The 22,508-nt window shown below is 37.2% G+C and overlaps 1 protein-coding gene across 2 annotated transcripts; it reads left to right on the plus strand.

The window, feature by feature from the left end:
- The first annotated feature begins 1,184 nt into the window (after positions 1 to 1,184).
- On the plus strand, positions 1,185 to 16,102 carry WBP11 (WW domain binding protein 11). 2 transcript variants are annotated; one of them, XM_082421992.1, is made up of 12 exons: positions 1,185 to 1,340; positions 3,079 to 3,205; positions 3,727 to 3,758; positions 4,629 to 4,722; positions 7,565 to 7,761; positions 8,677 to 8,810; positions 9,026 to 9,225; positions 9,822 to 10,013; positions 11,999 to 12,103; positions 12,518 to 12,805; positions 13,728 to 13,910; positions 15,082 to 16,102. In XM_082421992.1, exons 2-12 carry the CDS (start codon positions 3,142 to 3,144, stop codon positions 15,513 to 15,515), a joined length of 1,923 nt encoding a protein of 640 aa, XP_082278118.1. In that variant the 5' UTR covers positions 1,185 to 1,340; positions 3,079 to 3,141; the 3' UTR covers positions 15,516 to 16,102. The 2 variants fall into 2 exon arrangements, with proteins under 2 accessions (XP_082278118.1, XP_082278119.1); XM_082421993.1 differs by lacking the exons at positions 1,185 to 1,340; positions 3,079 to 3,205; positions 7,565 to 7,761.
- The last annotated feature ends 6,406 nt before the right edge of the window (positions 16,103 to 22,508 follow it).

Consider the following 22,508-nt stretch of genomic DNA (forward strand, 5'->3'; position numbering starts at 1 on the left):
ACAAAGCTACATGAAATACTATAGTTTTTCAAATGTAGTCTTTTCTTTACCTTCTGTCATTGCTTTTATAAATTAGTTGCAAAACGTCACAATTTAGTTCATCTTCAAAATTAAATTTTATTTTGTATTTATTACCTGATTCATAAACTTGTATCTTGTTACTGCTCTTGTGGACTCAGAATTCAGTCTAAAACCAAATCAAGAATTTTCTCAAACAAAGGTTAGTTTAGGTAAGGGATCAATCTTATAGGTTAAGCCCACATTTAAATATTTTCTAAAAATTAATACGTATCTCCATCAAGATATTGGAATATTTATAACTGATAGTAAGAATTGGCCTATATCTAACATTTTCCTATAAGTGATAGTACTGATATTTTTTTAATGTTTAAACTCACCTTTAAGGGGAAACGATATGGGAGGAGTCTTAAAGAGCAGATGAAAGATAAGGAAAGGACGAAGATTAGAGCTAAGGGAATAATCTCCTTTGTATGGTGACATCATAAAGGATTTTTGGTGGGTGGAAAGACCAGAAAGTAAAAGAGCCAATATAAACCAACCTCCACACTCGTAAATTTAAAACTGATTGTACAAATATCCCCATATTTCCTCTTCAAAAACACGAATTCTGTAGATTAGCACTCTGGGGCTCTAATACGGGCACTGAGTTGCTTAGGTCTACAAATATTCTTTGTGTAAAAACAACTACTTAACTTCCAGGCGCACGGCACGCTAACGAAGTGCATCATTCGGGGATTCGTTTTCAAACGGAAACTCCCGAAAGATCGCACGCGCTTACGTCATGAAGGGGAAAAAAACCCTACAAAACACAATTCAAGGTAACGGACACAGCGCTAAACATTTCCCTATCAGATATCCGCAGGCCTCGGGCGTCTCAATAAATAGAGCTCCCGGAAATTAGGTCAGAATGCCTGCGGCGAGGTAGGACAGTGGTCCCATCAGCCAATCATATATCCGACCCGCTTCATTTTCATATTCTTATTGGGCTAGATAAGTGTCAATCAACATGAAGCGCTTGTACTGCGTAGTGAAGGCGGGCTTTTAGCCTATAACCAACCAATTCGGTACTGCATTGTAGCGGAAGAGACTCTGGTCCTGGAGTTCTTGGTTACTCTCTATGGTTCCAGGGCGAAGAAACGCCGAGATCTTCGGCCCGTAGGGACAGGAAGTGACGTAAGGATGGCGGAGGGGCGCGAGGTTTCAAGATGGCGGTGTCTGGGGGGCTGACTGAGAGGCAGAGGTGAAGGCCCCTACGAAGTCAAAGAGGCCGAAAATCGTCCCCTCCCCGCTTCTCACAGTCCCAGGAGCCCAGCAGAAGTGTGAGTGTGCGGGACCGTTCCACTCCGTTTTTTCATCTTTCCCGTCTCTTCCCGGGGCCCGCGCGGTTGCCTCGGGGGCACCAGGCCCTTCCGCCCTGCTCTTGCTCTCAGCATTTGGGGTCTCCGCGATCGCGGACTAGGGGATCCCCTGGGGCGGCGCGGCGTCCAGCGGTCAAGCGGCTGACTTCGCTCGGGTCGGTCAGCGCCACCTTCTGACGTTGCCCGGTTGGTTGCCTTAGGCTTGATGTCCTGTACCTCGAGTCAGGGTCAGCCGTCGCTGTGGTTTTGGCAGTTGCTAATGCTGTTGGCTCCTATGGTGGACCCGGGCTCCGTCCCTTTGTAGCCTCTTTGACTGTTGAGAGTTACCCTGAACAGCCCCGTGACCCGATTTCCCTATCGCCTCTGCTTTGAGACAGAAAAGTAGTCTGTGCAGACTAAGGCTCCAGTGTCTTCTGTAAAAATTTTCTGTACTTCGTATCTATTCTAGGTTTCAGGTGTGGGAGAGGAGGGTTAAAAACACGGGCCTGAGGGTAATTGAAAGAGGGAGGCAGAAAAGATCCAGGCTATCAAAGATGTAAGAGCTTCTATTTGTGCTAATTTTGCTTGATTCCGCTTCCTTCTCCCCCACTCCCGGTTTTTCTGAGAAGGAAACCCTTGACAGGGCAAATCAGTTGCCACTGGAACAGCTTGGAAGCTTTTAGCAGAAAGCAAGGCAGTTGAACAGTTGCTGAAAGAGGCATTAACCAATAAACTTGCCTGACAAAATCTTCATGAAGGAAAGGTGTAATTCTGTGGTCTGCTAAAAAATCTACCTCATGATCTTACCTTTCCCACCCTTGAAAAGTGTCTGCTTTCAAAAGGAAGGAAATTTATCACCCTTTATTACTGGAAAGAGCAAGTATCAAAAAGCTAAACCTCATTCATTTGGAATAACAGGAAGAAGGGATATAATAGTGTCTTCGGTTAATTAAAATGTTGATTTATAAAATAGTTTCCCTCAAACACAGTTATCCCTTTCGGTTACCTTCAAAAATACAAATCAGAGTCAAGTAGGCATTATTAGTAAAATATCTTAATGTTGATGCTTTTAGAAGATCTCTCATATGATATCAATACTTTATTTTGAATATTTGTGTTTTTAGTTATGGTTTAAGCTTCTGCTTGAGAGTCAGGAATTGCATCTGAATTAGAACTAAATCTGAATTAAATAGGCTTAAATTAATGAGTTTTTACTGTCTTAGAGATGATGGGAATACATGCCAAGAAACCATGGAGAGAGGCAAGGGTGAGCTATTTGTCGTTGAGCCCAGATCATTACCCTGTTGCCTTTTTATTCCTTTTTCACCCTACATGTAAATAAAAGGAGGATATAGGAAAAGAACTAATGGCTTCTCATCTACATGGTTTATGTCATATTGTCGAAGCATTTTTTGATTGATTTTTTTCAATTGACGAGTCAGTGCTGTGATCCATAGAAGAAAGTTAATTGATGACTTAGTGATATTCATAGTGGTCTTCAGACCCATTACCGTTATAAATAATAATAGGAATCTAATTTTTTGTGGTTAGAGAAGTTGAGGCTGTCTTTCCTGCACACTAAAATCAAAACTAGGGAAAGAACAAGGTCTTAATAATCAAAGTTTCTTTTCAGAGATTGGTAGGAAGAAAATTTTATAAATATAAAAAGGAAGAAATTCTGTAAATCTAGGAAAAATAAGCTATTTTTTTGTCTTTGCAGGTTTTTAGGTTTTGTTTTTGTTTTGTTTTTTAAACAAGCAAGTAAACCACACAAATTGTCAACATGGGACGGAGATCTACATCATCCACCAAGAGTGGAAAATTTATGAACCCCACAGACCAAGCCAGTAAGTGTCCATTAATGTGGAATGATGAAGAAGAGGGGTGGTAAAAATTGTAAGCTTTAGGGAGTCTATTTTATTATTTCTTAATTATAAGATCAGCAGTGTTAGGAGGTGTCAGTTGTATCAAGTTATCTAGTGTTCTAGTGGGCACATGATTAAAACTTTTAAGCATGAAAAAAAAATTAGTACCCATGTTTCTAATTTGATTGATTTGCAAAGTAGAATTGGCAATTCTCTTTGTATTTGGAATTTTGAACAAATTGTTTTGCAAATTCTTATTCAGTATTTTATGGCATCTTTTCAGATTCATAGTTATTTTTTAAGGAACTTTAAAATGTCTTGAGACATTTTTGGTTGACATAATTGGAAGGGTGCTATTGGCATCTAGTGGGTAGAGGCAGGAATGCTGCTAAATATCCTACAGTGCACGGGGCAATCTCCGACAGTAATCTGTATTAAATTGGAGAAAATGCTGACGTTCAGGATTTTAAAGTTTTATATTCTTTCTCTCTCCCTCTCTTAAGGAAAAGAAGCTCGGAAGAGAGAATTAAAGAAGGTACGATTTCAGAAGCATCCTATTAGATATAAATGCAGTTTGACACATCTTGTTATTTGAGATGAGTGGATTTAGAAAACATTTCCAATTATTTGCCAGAAAAGATATTTTATGCTTCTCATAACAAACCGTAAGATTTACTAAGCCAAAATACTATACTTAGAAACTGAACTGAAATAATTTTGTAGATGAGCTCATGATGGGTTACTGTAACATGGTTTATTTGATTACCCTTCCCAGTGACTTAAATAAATACTTTAAAAGATAATTCTCTTTTGCTATTTATTATAACATACTGCTTTGTTAGAAGCCACTGAGTTAGTGAATGGAAGTAAATGTGATGATAAATAGCTTTGTACATCCATTTTCTTGATTATGTAGTTGTTGAGTTTGTGGCAGAAAGCTTCCCCAGAATAAGAAAGGGTTTACTTTTTAGAATCTTACCTTAACACATTGAGAGAACCTAGTTTTTTAATAGTTTTCAACTGTTTATTCTTGTTTCATTGCTGACATTAAATTTCTGCGAAATTTTTCTCTAATGTATAATTTTAGAATTTAGCTACAAACTTTGTTTTAAGAAAAAAAACCCTTAAAATACTTAAGCAACTGCTAAAAGTCTCACAAGGTTAAAAAGAAATACTTGCCTAAGAAAACACTTCTAAAAAATAACATTTATCTTTTTGTCTGAAGTTGAAACATTTTGGGGAGTAAGGAATTAATTACATAACTCTGTTTCTGGTGGTTGAAACAAGTGATCAGAAACCAAGGAGAAGTTCAGCTTCAGTTTAAATGGATTGTTGAAACAAATTGAAATGGAAACTCAGGAGTGTTCAGCTTCTTTAAATTCTGCTCTTTTTTCATTTTTCTAAGAACAAAAAACAGCGCATGATGGTACGAGCTGCAGTTTTAAAGATGAAGGATCCCAAACAAATTATCCGGGACATGGAAAAATTGGATGAAATGGGTAAGAATTTATAAAAGGCTGGATTTTACAAGAGGGATAATAGTCTGGTACATAGAGGCAGGCAGGTAATGAGTGAAACAGCACAGACACAAGAAATATAGAAAAGCTTATGGCATGTGATGCTTAGATTTAGTTTTAGTGTTAGAAGAACAATGGGGTGAGGGGCTATTACAAACTGGAAAGCTCATCTAGCGTAAGAGGGAAGCCAATATTTAGCTTTAGCTAATTGTTTTTTATAAGTTAACAAAAGCCCAGTTTGGCCTGCTCATTTTTTTAAGAGAATACTAAGTCTGGATTTTGAAATCACCTTGGGGTTTTTTTGTTTTGTATTTTAATATTGGTAACTACCATGTAAATCTAAATATTGGGCCACCATGAATATAAGTCAATTTCCCATCTTTTCCAATGAGAAGATGCAAAGATAATTGACCACTTAGTAAGGATATAGAAGAAATCAAATACTTAAAATCAAATTTTAAAAACTATCATATTAGGATTTCTTCCTTTTTCACACCTTACAGAATGATTTTATCCAGTCTCATCATGTGCATCTTCAATATCAGTGCTTTGTCATAACTGGAATCACATGAAATAACTGCATGTTGTCTTTTCTTGTATATGAGTTGCTTGAGAATCATCTGTGATGCTGCCATTGGCAGTTTAATCCTAACTCACAAAGTTTCTTTAGTTTAACCAAAACCTCTTCAAAATAGAATGCAGTTTTACCAAGTTCCAAAGATCCTATAACATATTTAATTAACCTTTACTTCCTTATTTATATACTTTATACTTGCAGGTATGTGAGGAAAAAAATCCTAGAAAGTATTTTTAACAGAACATTATACAATTAAGTAAAAGTAGGAGTCAAAATGGTGCAAAGTGGCTTTAGGCAGTTATAATTAATACAAAGGACGAGTCACAAAATGGATTCTGTATTCAGCCCATTCTCTTAACTTTAGAACATGGAGTTTTTCATTTTCCTTTTTTTTTAGTAGCTTTCAAACATCCAAAAATGAAATAGTCTAGTTAACTACATGCTTTTCAGCTGTCAAATTTTTGCTAATTCTGTCTTCTGCCCCCTGCCTCTTTTTTTTTTTTTAATTGCATGTTAAAGTGATCTTTACAAGTTTTGTTTACAAAGGTTTCCAAACAAGTTTGGTGGTTTGCCTAAAAAACAGAGATAGTGAGTAAAAGAGATACAGTGGAACTTCTCAATGATGCATTAAATGGGGTTCAAAAAAATCCAGTTATATGGGGTTATGGTATTACAAGCTTTCTGAAATAATGTGGCAGAGCCTCTGCAGCCAGCCTGGGCAAGAGTTCTGGGTCAGGCTGTATCATCTCACATCTTTCCCAGTTCAGCTATAACTGATTCCACTTGTTGCCTGTTCTAAATATTGGTAGGGACAATTCCTAGCCCTAGGATGTCAGGATATTACCTATTGAATGACCCCAAATTGTATAGTAATAACTGAGGTTTATTGAGCTCTTACCTTGCTACATACCAGGCTTTTTCCCCACGTTTTCATTTAATCTTCATGACAACTGTTTTGGGTAGGTGTATTGTCCCTATTTTACAGATGAGGAAACTCAGGCACAGAGATGTTATGTACATTTCTCAAGGTTACACTGTTAGGAAGTGGCAGAGCTGGGATTTAAAGTCAAGCAGTTAGCACTTTCATTAATCACACTAGGAATAGTGTGGTTTGAGGCCATACTTCTGGTTTTGAATAAGTCATCAAGGTTAATAGTTAATAGGATTTAAGAAAGACGATAATTAAGCTTGTGATTCTTTTAAGAAAAAGGAGGAAGGAACACTGTTCATCAGAGCTCTAATTACAATTTATAAAATTCAGTACAAACTAAGCAGAAAAAAGTATACCTTGACTCCCATAATTGGGAAATCCTGAAGGGAAGCTTGTCTCAAAAACCCAGATATCGTTAGCAAGACTGTCCATCTGTCTGACCACTCTGTCAGCATACTGCTAGTGAATTTCTTGGTATAGAAGGTGGAGTATGTGTGTAGAATTAGTGGTGGTTGAGAGATGAGGCCATAGACTGCTCTAGTTTTACTTCATTCCTGCTTGTGAGAGCTTCTCTCTCCCATATTTAAAATCTCAGAGGAGGATCTGGTCCCAGTTTGGATCATATGCCGATTAATCTCTGAGTCAGTTACTGGCAAGGGGGATGGAGGGAGGCAGGTATGGTTGACTAGGCAGGCCTGGGAGTCCTGTGCTAATCTCTCTTGGTCCCTTTTGGGGACCTGAAATTAAGCCCCATGTTGAACACATGGGAGAGAAAGGCTTATATGGTAGCTAGACAAGGAACACTAACCCATATAAAAGTAATAGTTGAGTGGTAAGCCAGACACCGCTGGATATTTTATTTGTGGTCTCATTTGATCATCAGAGCTTGATTGTGAAGTAGTTGATGTCTCCATTTTCCAGATGAAGAACCTGAAGATCAGAGAATTCAAGTAAAATGCCAGAGATCTCAGAATTAAATGACAGAGCCAGTGTAGTATGTAAACCCAGGTGTGTCTGACTGAAGCTTCACTATATCAGGTTGTTAGCATAGAGGAGTGAAAACTGATTTTTATTACAATGATGATAAAGTCATTTAGGTGACATTTCTTAGAAAAGAAAGTAAAATTAATGGCCTTCTTAAAGTGGTGGAATTTTAATAAATAGTGCATTTCCTTTGACAAGAATATATCTGATGTCTACATCCTTTTGAAAAGTTTTAACATATAAGGAGATTTTTATTAAATGATATAGCCTATTGATACCTAGACACAGTGACTTTTTTGTATTTAATTTCATAATCTGCTCTTTTCTCTCAGAGTTTAACCCAGTGCAACAGCCACAGTTAAATGAGAAAGTGCTGAAAGACAAGCGTAAAAAGCTACGTGAAACCTTTGAACGTATTTTACGACTCTATGAGAAAGAGAATCCAGATATTTACAAAGAATTGAGAAAGCTAGAAGTAGAATATGAACAGAAGAGGGCTCAACTTAGCCAATATTTTGATGCTGTCAAGGTAATCAAGTTTCTTTTCAGAGCTAAACTAAAATTTTATGTTTAGATCTGCTCTTAAAGTTGTTCGTGGGAGACCTGATCGTGTTGAACCTCCTCCTCTTGGCAGTTTCTTGTCAACTAAACATACACCTACCCCATTAGCCAGCAAATATAAATCTGTGTATTTATACAAGAGAAATTGATCTACCTGCCAATACAGTAATAGCTGAAGAGTGGAAACGACCCAGATGTCCATTAAGAAGATAATGGATAAACTGTTATATATTCATAAAATTGAATACTACTCAATGGTAAAAAGGAATGATCAACTGATACTCAAAACAACATGAGATTTAAACAAATTTTTTTAATGGATAAATCTCAAAAACATGCGATCCTTTCTTCATGGTTATGATTCCATTTGTATGAACACCAGGCAAAACTAATTTATGGAGGAAAGATTTTGTATCAGTGGTTGCCTTGGGACAGTGTTAGGGATTGATTGGGAGGAAGTATGAGGTATATGCATTTGTCAAAACTCATTGGATTTGTACATTTCATTGTAAATTTTGCCTCAAGATAAAAATGTAAAAAAAAAAAAAATGGTATAATTTTGGTAAAGTAGGTAGTATGGGTCCTATTTTACAGATAAGGAAGCTAAGGTAACTTGCTTAAGTCATACAGCTCATATGTGACAGAAATTCAGCAACGGCAGACTAATTTTAGAGCCCACGCTCTACCACTGAATATATATTATTCCGAAGTTTCAGTTGATTGGCAGTCTTTAGAAATGTTGACTTGCAGCTTTGTATTCTTGTTTTCCATGATATTTATGTTAGGTGGAAAGCAAATCCAGGTTATGAAACAGCTGATGTTGAATTTTTAGTGTTGAGTTTGGGGATTACTCTTATCTACTGAAAGATTCTCTCTGTTTCAGAATGCTCAGCATGTGGAAGTGGAGAGTATTCCTTTGCCAGATATGCCGCATGCTCCTTCCAACATCTTGATCCAGGACATTCCACTTCCTGGCGCCCAGCCACCCTCCATCCTTAAGAAGACCTCAGCCTATGGGTAAGGAAGTGGTAACAGAGTCAAATAGCGTATAGTAAAAACGTCTCTTGACTGTCCTGTGCCAAAATTAATGCAGTGGGAAATAAAGGACAGTGGGGATGTAAGCAGTTCCTCATTTGATTAGATATGAAATGAGAAATCCTTTGAAAATTGTTTAGAAGAGGAAGTAGATACCTCATGACTGTTAATGTGATTACTGTAAATTTTCTTTACAGACCTCCAACTCGGGCAGTTTCTATACTTCCTCTTCTTGGACATGGTGTTCCACGTCTGCCCCCTGGCAGGAAACCTCCTGGTCCTCCCCCTGGTCCACCTCCTCCTCAAGTCTTGCAAATGTATGGCCGTAAAGTGGGCTTTGCCCTGGATCTTCCCCCGCGTAGGCGAGATGAAGACATGTTATATAGTCCCGAACTCGGTGAGGAGTTCCTTTTGCTCTTAGAACGTTTCCACTGTCATTTTCCATGTTGGCTGTTTAACCATCTTGTTCAGCACCCTCAGAGCTTGGGGAATAAATGAGGACGGCATGTACGCACCAACAGATGCATAAATCACAGCAGCTACCCAAGTAAAAGCAGCGTGCACAAGGAAGGATGGAAGTGTTTGTTGTGTTTTCAATTAGGCTTCTTGAAGATGTCACTCTCTTACCATCAGTTCCTTAAGACTTGGGTAACTTGGATGCCCGTTTCCCTTTTAGCTTTATCATTATCAGACTAGAGCATCATTGTATACACTCACAATGATTGTGTATGTGCATGTCTGTATATAACCTTCTAAGTAGAATTTGTTTTCAAATTTGAACCTTTTAAAGAAAAATCTTACATTATCAAAAAGAATTTAAAACGATTGTCAAGTGAAAATATTGTCAGACTATATGAATAGGTGAGATCATACATAGAAATTTTTAAAACAAATTATTTTGAGTTAAATAGCCTGATTTTCTGTATTTTGGGGTACCATGTAGTGGAGGATCCACATATATAACTTGTTCCCGGCTTCCTCCTCCCTTTTCAGCTCAACGGGGTCATGATGATGATATTTCCAGCACCAGTGAAGACGACGGCTATCCTGAAGACATGGATCAAGATAAGCATGACGGCAGTACTGATGACAGCGACACTGACAGATCAGATGGAGAAAGTGAAGGGGATGAATTTGTGCACCGTGATGATAATGAGAGAGAAAACAATGAAGAAAAGAAGTCAGGTATGTGCAGGTGAAAATTCCATGGTATTGATCAATAAGAAGCACACAAGCTGAAGGTCCTGATTTAATAATGGATCTGTGAAGGTAATTGTGAGGTCCTTGAAAGGAGGGATCAATGCTTTATTCATCTTTATATTTCTAAAATCTCAAAGTTGTTGACACATAGTAAGTACTAGATGGATAATTATGAGGGGAAAAAAAAAATCTAAACAGTATATGTAATTAAAAAAAAAAAAGCCTATGTGGTAAAGTCCACTTTTGGGGAAAAAGATAGCTATTCTTAGCTATTCAACAGCATAAAGATGTCCTGTCATGGATATGTATAGGAAAGAGAGGAGAATAACCACATAATTTTATCAAGAAAACCACGTGGTTGTTTTTAATGAGTCCGTTTAAATATCTGCATTCAAAGCCCTTTAAATTTTCTGTGCTCGTGGTATCTTACATGAATGAGAACCATAGTTAACATAAAGGTACACCTGTGAGTGGAGTCATGATTTAATGGAAACATGTCATACTTATAATGTGTATTATGTGTTTGTTTGATTATGATAAATTCAGACTGAGTTACATATACTTTTAGAAAGTAGCTATGGCATTCATCAAGAAAATTTACAAAATGTATAGTTTGTCACATTTCAGTAGTCTTGGAGCTTCTTTGGTAATTGTTTTTGCAGGCTGCAACACAGTATATATTAGTAATACTACTGATATTAGTATTGATAATGATGATAAATTTTTCTCCTGATATTTCTTAAGAATCATGATTGCACACCAGAAAGCTAGAGTAAAGGGGTGGATAGAGAGAGCTGGTAATGAAAAATGATAGAGGACACTTTAGGTAGGATCTACTACTTTAAAATATCAATAGAAAGTTGCTAGAGCCACAGCAGTTCTTTTTTTCTCTAGACTGCGATCATTTGCCTCATTTTCCTTTTTTTCAGCCAACTAGTTAGTTTTTTTTTGTTTTTTTTACTAGTTAGTTTTTCTTATATATATTCATCAGTGCACATGTGCTGGAAATGGTTATCCTAACTATAATTTGACATTCAGCTAATAATTGAGTTTCTACTATATGCAAGGCATTTTTCTAGACACTAAGTATGCAGAGTAAATAATACTGAAGCCCTGCCCACGTGGAACTTCTATCCTCCTGTAAATGTTTACCATCTAAGAATAAGAATGCTCCTAATACTGCACCATTTAGCATGTTTAGGTGTCTAGTGGAGAGCCCTTGTCAGGTTAAGAAGTTTCCTTCTAGTCTAAGTTTGCTAAGAGTTTTTATTATAAATACTTCTTAAGTATCTGTTGGGATGTTATTATTTTTCTTTCAGTTGTTTATTGTAATGAATTACATTCATGGCTTTTCTAATGTTAAACCATTTTACATTTCTGGGACCAATGCTGCATGTTTATGATGTATTTTTCTTTTAAAACACTATTGAATTCAATTTGCTTGTATTTTATGTTGGCCAGCAGGTTAGTTTTGGTATTAGGGTTATGCTAGCTTCAGGTTGTGGGTAGCATTCCATCTTTTCCTGTGCTCTTTTACAGTAAATTTCTGTAACTTAACGTTTGGCTGAATTTTCTTGTAAGATTATTTGGGCCAGGTGCCTCTGAGGGGCTTGATCTTTGACTACCATTTTAATTTTTTATGTTCTGGTCTTATCACTTCTTTGACCAATTGTAAGTAATTTATATTTTTCTAGAAAATTATCTATTATTTTAATCTGGGTGTTGATTTTATTGGCATAAGGATGTTAATAGTAGTCTTTAAATTTTTTAAATTTGTAACTTTGAAATCACTGTAACATATATTTACCACCAGTTGGCATTTGATTTACTATCTTTAATATGGCTGTGTCTCTCTGCCAAGTAGTGGGAAGCAATTATATCTAGTACTTTATAGCGTTTGTCTTACAGTAAGCATATACTGAATTTTGTTGATCCCAATCCACCCCACTCTCCCTTCTCTGACCCTTTAGGTCTGAGTGTACGATTTGCAGATATGCCTGGGAAATCAAGGAAGAAGAAGAAGAAGAACATGAAGGAGCTGACTCCTCTTCAAGCCATGATGCTTCGAATGGCAGGTGAGGCAGGGAAAGAACAGTGAATCACCTTTTGGTATTTCCTCCTGCCAGTTGCTTTACATATATTTTTCTATTTAATATGTCAGCAATCAAGTAATAAATCCTTGTTTTTCAAAAGTCAAGGTTTGGAGACATTAAGGTCAGCTGCCCAAAGTTACATGACTAGTAAGTAGTTGGACTGGCATTTAAGTCCAGGTCTGTCTTGTTCTAAAACTTGGGCTCATTCCACTCTGCTACACTAGCATGGATAAGTAGAATACTATTTTATTCTTGCGTTATCTAAGTATTTTACTGAAGAAGACTTGATTGTTAATTTTAAGAAAGCATTTATTGAGCATGTGTTTCAGGCATCGCTGTTTTACAGGCTGTAAGAAATGAATCAACTCCATGTGCCTGGTTTCAAATTTCTTTCAGGTCAGGAAATCCCTGAGGAGGGACGAGAAGTAGAGGAATTTTCAGAAGACGATGATGAAGATTCTGATGATTCTGAAGCAGAAAAGCAGTCACAGAAACAGCATAAGGAGGAATCTCTTTCTGATGGCACATCTGCTTCTTCCCAGCAGCAGGGGCCTCCACAGTCTGTTCCTCCCTCTCAGATACAAGCACCTCCCATGCCAGGACCACCTCCTCTTGGACCACCACCCGCTCCACCTTTACGGCCACCTGGACCACCTACAGGCCTTCCTCCTGGACCACCTCCAGGTAAGCACTTACACGTTGTAAATAAATAAGTCTAAATGTGGTTAAAATGAAGTTATTTCAAAAAATATGCATCATTAGTGTGGATGATTTCTTGTTTCCTCCTAGTGTAATTCCCTAAGAAATCAAGATTCTCAAAGGATAAGCACAACTTGCTCATTCCTACAACATTGTTTGCAAGTCATAGTACTTCTGACAGCCAATTTTTTCTCCAAAGCTCTTCCTTTTTCAGGGTTAGTTCTGATTTTAGTTGGCAGAAACCTGGAGTATGTAACTGGGGGTTTCTTTAGTATTACTTTTTAATATGACAAGTTGACCCAGTTGTGAGTTGGTAGCAAGCAAGACCAGAGCACAGTAAATACTGTTGCGTATCCTTCTTTGGTCGGGAGTTTTTGGATGTCAATGTAATCATTAGAGACAGAGTCATCAGTGTTAATCAAGTCGTTGGCTTAAAAGTATAAAAAAGTTTATTTACAATTTGAAACAACATGTAAAACTTGTTGGCTAATTATGATTTTAGTCCTTCATCCTGTAGTCAGCCAATTAAATCTTCAGTTGAGTTCATCCTCTTCTGATTGGTGCAAAGCAAAATTACCTTTCTTATGACATTCTCAGTGGTCTTTGTCTGTATATCTTAATGAGTTTCAGGGGATCCTTAAAGCACCCTGCTCTATATTCCATTTTCAGCTTATATTGGAACCATTTAAGAAGTCTCATCCTCATATATTTCCAGCCCAGCAGAGCTGTGATTGAGAATGCATTTTGTCGGTGCTGGGAAATAAAGAGAAATAGTCCATAATAAATGTTGAAGTTACCTGATTTCAGGTTAAAGTGATAAGTTAAACTAAATCTCAGTCACCTTATACCACAGTTACTACTTCGAATATATTTGTTTGACATTAACTAATCACTTTTCTCTTTTTAGGAGCGCCTCCATTCCTGAGACCACCCGGAATGCCAGGACTCCGAGGGCCTTTACCCCGACTTTTACCTCCAGGACCACCACCAGGTCGACCCCCTGGCCCTCCCCCCGGTCCACCTCCAGGTCTGCCTCCTGGCCCTCCTCCTCGGGGACCCCCACCCAGGCTACCTCCCCCTGCACCTCCAGGTGAGGCATTGATTTCTATGACAAAAACTTGTCTACTATATATCTCATTTGCTCTAAGACATTTTCACGTTTCAATATCCTGAAATCAAGGGGTATCTTGAAATGGTGTTTTTTATTTGCTTTTGGCTTAGATTGAAGTTGAGTTCTTCCAGATGGTATTTGCCTTTGATTCTACCTATCACATGAGGGACTTTTTCCAGCCAGAGAACACTTTGGATTCAATTCTTCATTTAAGACTTTTATTTTTAGGACTACACTTAGAATTGTGAAGTCATGCCATACATCTGCATGAGTATCAACTTAGTTTACAATCACAAGGGAGATTTTTTTTTCCATTCTCTTTACCCAGTATCAAGGTTAGATATGCAAATTTCCTTGTGATCTTCTTAGATGTGACAGGTATGTATGGTGTACTACACTGACTGTCTCAGTTTAATGTGAAGGTCTCCTTTTAAGCTCCTCAGCTTGGACTTGGACTTTTTTTTTCTCTCTCAGTGGTATTTGGAATAATTATGAGTCTGTATAAGCAATAGCATCTTAGGTTTGATGAAATTTGGTACTTTTATACTCACAATCTTAAAAGAGGCATTTGGAGAATTAAATCTGCACTTCCTGGTAAATAATTATGGTATGTCTGAGCCAACAATAAGACGTGAATTCTTTTCCAGTAATGGTGACATTTTGTGATTAGATTTTCTCATCCCAGGGTTAAAATTATATTTCCTACCCATTGAGTTACCTTTTGAGGGGGAGGAGTGTTCTGCAAATCAGTAAATAACGGATGGGAATCAAATCCCCAACCTTCGTTCTGATAGCATCTGCGGTCTACAGGTAGAATAGAATCTTGGGCTGTCAAATTTCAGATTTGACAATTTGAGATCATATTTGAAACCAGTTGATATTGTTAATTTTACTTTATAGTTTAAAGGAGTACCTTACTGAGAGAGGAAAAAACATAAGTACAGGGATACAAACAGAAGGTGAATACTGTTTTAAAAAAGATATTCTTTACTATCAGAATATATTCCTGAGTTTCAAATAGCAAACAACATGATTTATTTTCTATAAATTGTCCATTTAAAAAAATTGTCAACCTATGATTTTAACACCCTTAATAGTAGTTAAATTTTATTCTTGTGGTATTCATCTGCCCGTTTTCTCCTTCATTTAGGTATCCCTCCACCTCGTCCTGGCATGATGCGCCCACCTTTGGTGCCTCCACTTGGACCTGCCCCACCTGGGCTTTTCCCACCAGCTCCTTTGCCGAACCCGGGGGTTTTAAGTGCTCCACCCAACTTGATTCAGCGACCCAAGGCGGATGATACAAGCGCAGCCACCATTGAGAAGAAAGCCACAGCAACCATCAGTGCCAAGCCACAGATCACTAATCCCAAGGCGGAGATTACTCGATTTGTGCCCACCGCACTGAGGGTACGTCGGGAGAATAAAGGGGCTACTGCTACTCCCCAGAGAAAGTCAGAGGATGATTCTGCTGTGCCTCTCGCCAAAGCAGCCCCCAAATCCGGTCCATCTGTTCCCGTCTCAGTACAAACTAAGGATGATGTTTATGAAGCGTTCATGAAAGAGATGGAAGGGCTGCTGTGACAGCTTTTGATGCTAGAACAGGCTTCTCTTCACATCAGTGGTTCATGGAGAGAGAGGCTCTTATTCAACTTAGGTGAAAGAGCCACTTTCACTGTCAGGGTATTTTTAATTTCAGTTCAAGGAATATCCTAAAGTTTAGCCTTGTTCAGAATTTACTGCATATAAAAGAGGGTATTTCATTCAAAATAGATTGGTTATTGAAGCAGTGCTGCTAACATCCATCCCCTTTCATACCACCATTTTCATCCCACTTCTTCCCCTACTCCAATTCCTCGGAAACTTGTCATCAAGGGGATCTTTGTTACTTATCTCTTTTGATTCTCTTCTTGTGTGCTGTGGGCACTGGAGTAGAGATTTCTAAAACACCAGTTTATTTCACCCCATCTTGCCTTTCATGTTTGAGTTATTTTTAATATTTTCTTGTAAATATTTTGTAATATTGTAGTGAAATGGATCACAATGTCATTTCCTAATACAAAGCAAGATATGTGGGAAGAAAATGTACAATTCTTTGATTAAAATTATTTCCCACTGACCTAAACTTTAAGTGTTTCATGGAATAAATAAATAAATGTTCTACACCAAGATATCCTCTGTGTCACTGATAATGTATAAACATAATATCTGTTTTATAGGCAGAAAAGAAGCAAGTATTTAAAACTTGGGTTTAAGGAACTACCATTTCTGGTATGGAATGAGAATTTTATTGAAAATGTGGTTAACACGTTAAGTTTTAAATTTTAAAGGATGAAGAAGAGATAATTATTTTCCTTTAGGTTTATTATATACTGGCTTTGGAGAAATTGAGAGGGTTTATATATTGTTAAAAAGATGAGTCTTCTTCTCAAAGATTACTTTCTTCTCCAGAGCTCTGTGAACTGATACTAGTGAATGGCAAAAGGTTCTTTTAAATCATTTCTAAACTATCAGATAGCCAGAAAAGGCTGCTACTTTTTCTTTTTTGAATTTGTCATTTATATGAGCCTTTATTATTAGAAGCATAGAAAATGAATGAGAATGCTTAACACTTTTAATTTGCATTGATACTTTCTTTACAAAGTGTTGTAATAACTAATACCTATCCAGTAATCCTGGGGAGGTATTTTCCCCATTTTACAGAGGAAGGTATTGGAACTAAAGGGCTCATGTGATTTATCCAGGCACCATAGTGTGTATTTCATACACAAAGACACACACCATATGTATACACACAGTGAGACAATCTATGCATTGCGTTTAGGCTAGACATACCTGGTCTTACTTTCGCATTGTATCTTTTTTTCTTTTTTTTCTTTGTCCAGTTAGTATCCACCCCAGTTTTTTGCTTTTATTGATTTTAGCTTCTACTATATAGTGTCAATTCTTTTGTTTATTTTTTTTGACGTCATTATTGGAGTATAATTGCTTCACAATGTTGTGCTAGTTTCTGCTGTATAACAAAGTGAATCAGCCATACGCATACATGTATCCCCATATCCCCTCCCCCTTGCATCTCCCTCCCACCCTCCCTATCCCACACCTCTAGGTGATCACAAAGCACCGAGCTGATCTCCCTGTGCTATGCAGCTGCTTCCCACTAGCGATCTGTTTTACATTTGGTAGTGTGTATATGTCAATGCTACTCTCTCACTTCGTCCCAGCTTACCCTTCCCACGCCCCATGTCCTCAACTCCATTCTTTACGTCTGCATCTTTTTTCCTGTTTTGCCCCTAGGTTCATGAGAACCTTTTGTGTTTTTTTTTAGATTCCATATATATGTGTTAGCATACGGTATTTGTTTTTCTCTTTCTGACTTACTTCACTCTGTATGACAGACTAGGTCCATCCACCTCCCTACAAGTGACTCAATTTCGTTTCTTTTTATGGCTGAATAATATTCCACTGTATATATGTGCCACATCTTTATCCATTCATCTGTTGATGGACACAGGTTGCTTCCATGTCCTGGCTATTGTAAATAGTGCTGCGATGAACATTGTGGTACATGACTCTTTGAATTATGGTTTTCTCATGGAATATGCCCAGTAGTGGGATTGCTGGGTCATATGGTAGTTCTATTTTTAGTTTTTTAAGGAATCTCCATATGTTCTCCATAGTGGCTGTATCAATTTACATTCCCACCAACAGTGCAAGAGGTTTCCCTTTTCTCCACACCCTCCCCAGCATTAAGTGTAGATTTTTTGGTGATGGGCATTCTGACCAGTGTGAGGTGATACCTCATTGTGGTTTTGATTTGCATTTCTCTAATGATTAGTGATGTTGAGCATCCTTTCATGTGTTTGTTGGCAATCTGTACGTCTTCTTTGGAGAAATGTCTATGTAGGTCTTCTGCCCATTTTTGGATTGGGTTGTTTGTTTTTTTGATATTGAGCTGCATGAGCTGCTTGTATATTTTGGAGATTAATCCTTTGTCAGTTGCTTCATCTGCAAATATTTTCTCCCATTCTGAGGGTTGTCTTTTCATCGTGTTTATGGTTTCCTCTGTTGTGTAAAAGCTTTTAAGTTTTAGGTCCCATACGCTTATTTTTGTTTTTATTTCCATTTCTCTAGGAGGTGGGTCAAAAAAAATCTTGCTGCGATTTATGTCAAAGTGTGTTCTGCCTATGTTTTCCACTAAGAGTTTTATAGTGTCTGGCCTTACATTTAGGTCTTTAATCCATTTTGAATTTATTTTTGTGTGTGGTGTTAGGAAGTGTTCTAATTCCATTCTTTTACATGTAGCTGTCCAGTTTTCCCAGCACCACTTACTGAAGAGGATCTCTTTTCTCCATTGTATACTCTTGCCTCTTTGATCAAAGATAAGGTGACCATATGTGCATGGGTTTATCTCTGGGCTTTCTATCCTGTTCCATTGATCTATATTTCTGTTTTTGTGCCAGTACCATACTGTTTTGATTACTGTAGCTTTGTCGTATAGTCTGAAGTCAGGGAGCCTGATTCCTCCAGCTCCGTTTTTCTTTCTCAAAATTGCTTTGGCTATTCAGGGTCTTTTGTGTTTCCATACAAATGGTGAAATTTTTTGTTCTAGTTCTGTGAAAAATGCCATTGGTAGTTTGATAGGAATTTCACTGAATCTATAGATTGCTTGGGTAGTATAGTCATTTTCACAATGTTGATTCTTCCAATCCAAGAACCTAGTATATCTCTCCATCTGTTTGTATCATCTTTAATTTCTTTCATCACTGTCTTATACTTTTCTGCATACAGGTTTTTTGTCTCCTTAGGTTTATTCCTAGGTATTTTATTCTTTTTGTTGCAGTGATAAATGGGAGTGTTTGCTTAATTTCTCTTTCAGATTTTTCATCATTAGTGTATAGGAATGCAAGAGATTTCTGTACATTAATTTTGTATCCTGCTACTCTACCAAATTCATTGATTAGCTCTAGTAGTTTTCTGGTAGCATCTTTAGGATTCTCTATGTATAGTATCATGTCATCTGCAAACAGTGACAGTTTTACTTCTTTTCCGATTTGGATTCCTTTTATTTCTTTTCCTTCTCTGATTGCTGTGGCTAAAACTTCCAAAACTATGTTGAATAACAGTGGTGAGAGTGGACAACCTTGTCTTGTTCCTGATTTTAGAGGAAATGGTTTCAGTTTATCACCATTGAGAATGATGTTGGCTGTGGGTTTGTCATATATGGCCTTAATTATGTTGAGGTAGGTTCCCTCTATGCCTACTTTCTGGAGAGTTTTTATCATAAATGGGTGTTGAATTTTGTTGAAAGCTTTTTCTACATCTATTGAGATTATCATAAGATTTTTATCCTTCAATTTGTTAATATGGTGTATCACATTGATTGATTTGCGTATATTGAAGAATCCTTGCATTCCTGGGATAAGCCCCACTTGATCATGGTGTATGATCCTTTTAATCTGCTGTTGGATTCTGTTTGCTAGTATTTTGTTGAGGATTTTTGCATCTATGTTCACCAGTGATATTGGCCTGTAGTTTTCTTCTTTTGTGACATCTTTGTCTGGTTTTGGTATCAGGGTGATGGTGGCTTGTAGAATGAGTTTGGGAGTGTTCTTCCCTCTACTATATTTTGGAAGAGTTTGATAAGGATAGATGTTAGCTCTTCTCTAAATGTTTGATAGAATTTGCGTGTGAAGCCATCTGGTCCTGGGCTTTTGTTTGTTGGAAGATTTGTAATCACAGTTTCAATTTCAGTGCTTGTGATTGGTCTGTTTATATTTTCTATTTCTTCCTGGTTTGGTCTCGGAAGGTTGTACTTTTCTAAAGATTTGTCCATTTCTTCCAGGTTGTCTATTTTATTGGCATATAGTTGCTTGTTGTAATCTCTCATGATTCTTTGTATTTCTGCAGTGTCAGTTGTTACTTCTCCTTTTTCATTTCTAATTCTATTGATTTGAGTCTTCTCCCTTTTTTTCTTGATGACTCTGGCTAATGGTTTATCAATTTTGTTTACTTCTCAAAGAATGGACTTATAGTTTTATTGATCTTTGCTGTTGTTTCCTTCATTTCTTTTTCATTTATTTCTGATCTGATCTTTATGATTTTTTTCCTTCTGCTAATTTTGGGGGTTTTTTGTTCTTCTTTCTCTAATTGCTTTAGGTGTAAGGTTAGGTTGTTTATTTGAGATTTTTCTTGTTTCTTGAGATAGGATTGTATTGCTATAAAGTTCCCTCTTAGAACCACTTTTGCTGCATCCCATAGGTTTTGCATCATCGTGTTTTCATTGTCATTTGTTTCTAGGTATTTTTCTATTTCCTCTTTGATTTCTTCAGTGATCTCTTGGTTATTTAGTAGTGTATTGTTTAGCCTCCGTGTGTTTGTATTTTTTAGTTTTTTTCCTGTAATTGATATCTAGTCTCATAGGGTTGTGGTCAGAAAAGATACTTGATACAATTTCAATTTTCTTAAATTTACCAAGGCTTGATTTGTGACCCAAGATACGGTCTATCCTGGAGAATGTTCCATTAGCACTTGAGAAGAAAGTGTATTCTGTTGTTTTTGGATAGAATGTCCTATAAATATCAATTAAGTCTATCTTGTTTAATGTGTCATTTAAAGCTTGTGTTTCCTTATTTATTTTCATTTTGGTTGATCTGTCCATTGGTGAAAGTGGGGTGTTAAAATCCCCTACTATTATTGTGTTACTGTCGATTTCCCCTTTTATGGCTCTTAGCATTTGCCTTATGTATTGAGGTGCTGCTATGTTGGGTGCTTAAATATTTACAATTGTTATATCTTCTTCTTGGATTGATCCCTTGATCATTATGTAGTGTCCTTCTTTGTCTCTTGTAATAGTCTTTATTTTAAAGTCTATTTTGTCTGATATGAGAATTGCTACTCCAGGTTTCTTTTGATTTCCATTTGCATGGAATATCTTTTTCTAACCCCTTGCTTTCAGTCTGTTTGTGTCCCTAGGTCTGAAGTAGGTCTCTTGTAGACAGCATATATATGGGTCTTGGTTTTGTATCCATTCAGCCAATCTGTGTCTTTTGGTTAGAGCATTTAATCTATTTACATTTAAGATAATTATCGATATGTATGTTCCTATTACCATTTTCTCAATTGTTTTGGGTTTGTTATTGTAGGTCTTTTCCTTCTCTTGTGTTTCCTGCCTAGAGCAGTTCCTTTAGCATTTGTTATAAAGCTGGTTTGGTGGTGCTGAATGCTCTTAGCTTTTGCTTGTCTGTAAAGGTTTTAATTTCTCTGTCAAATCTGAATGAGATCCTTGCTGGGTAGAGTAATCTTGGTTGTAGGTTTTTCCCTTTCATCACTGTAAATATGTCCTGCCACTCCCTTCTGGCTTGCAGAGTTTCTGCTGAAAGATCAGCTGTTAACCTTATGGGGATTCCCTTGTATGTTAGTTGTTGCTTTTCCCTTGCTGCTTTTAATATTCTTTCTTTGTATTTATTTTTTGATAGTTTGATTAATATGTGTCTCGGCATGTTTCTCTTTGGATTTTTCCTGTATGGGACTCTCTGCACTTCCTGGACTTGATTGACTATTTCCTTTCCCATGTTAGGGAAGTTTTCGACTATAATCTCTTCAAATATTTTCTCTGGTCCTTTCTCTCTTCTCCTTCTGGGACCCCTATAATGCGAATGTTGTTGCATTTAAGGTTGTCCCAGAGGTCTCTGAGACTGTCCTCAATTCTTTTCATTCTTTTTTCTTTATTCTGCTCCCTGGCAGTTATTTCCACCATTTTATCTTCCAGCTCACTTATCCGTTCTTCTGCCTCAGTTATTCTGCTATTGATTCCTTCTAGAGTATTTTTAATTTCAGTTATTGTGTTGTTCATCACTGTTTGTTTGCTCTTTATTTCTTCTAGAACCTTGTTAAATGTTCCTTGTATTTTCTCCATTCTGTTTCCGAGATTTTTGGATCATCTTTACTATCATTACTCTGAATTCTTTTTCAGGAAGGTTGCCTATTTCATCTTCATTTATTTGGTCTTCTAGGTTTTTACCTTGCTCCTTCGTCTGTAACATATTTTCTTGTCGTTCTTTTTTTTTTTTGATGGGTGGGGCTGTATTCCTGTCTTACTCGTTGTTTGGCCTGAGGCAACCAGCACTGGAGTTTGCAGGCTGTTGGATAGAGCCAGGTCTTGGTGCTGAGATTAGGACCTTCAGGAGGCCTCACTCCAATTAATATTCCCTGGGGTCTGAGGTTCTCTGTTAGTCCAGTGGTTTGGACTTAGAGCTCCCACCACAGGAGCTCAGGACCAACCTCCATCCTGGGAACCAAGATCCCACAAGCTGCATGGCGTGGCAGAAAGAAAAAAGGAAAAAAAGGAGCAGTACAATATCAAAGAATAAAAAACAAAATAAAATTAGAATGATAAAAAATATATTAGGAAATATAAAAACATAATTGAAACAACTACAATAAGGTAAAATAAAACCACAACAGAAAAAAGAAAAGGGGGGGGAAACAATTTATATAAAAATATAAAAGAACCAACAGCAATGAATCAACAAGTTAAAACAGAATCCCAATCTAAAAGTGGGGAAAAAAAAAAGC

The sequence above is a fragment of the Balaenoptera physalus genome (assembly GCF_965194825.1).
Source record: "Balaenoptera physalus genome assembly, chromosome: 13".
NCBI lineage: Eukaryota > Metazoa > Chordata > Mammalia > Artiodactyla > Balaenopteridae > Balaenoptera > Balaenoptera physalus.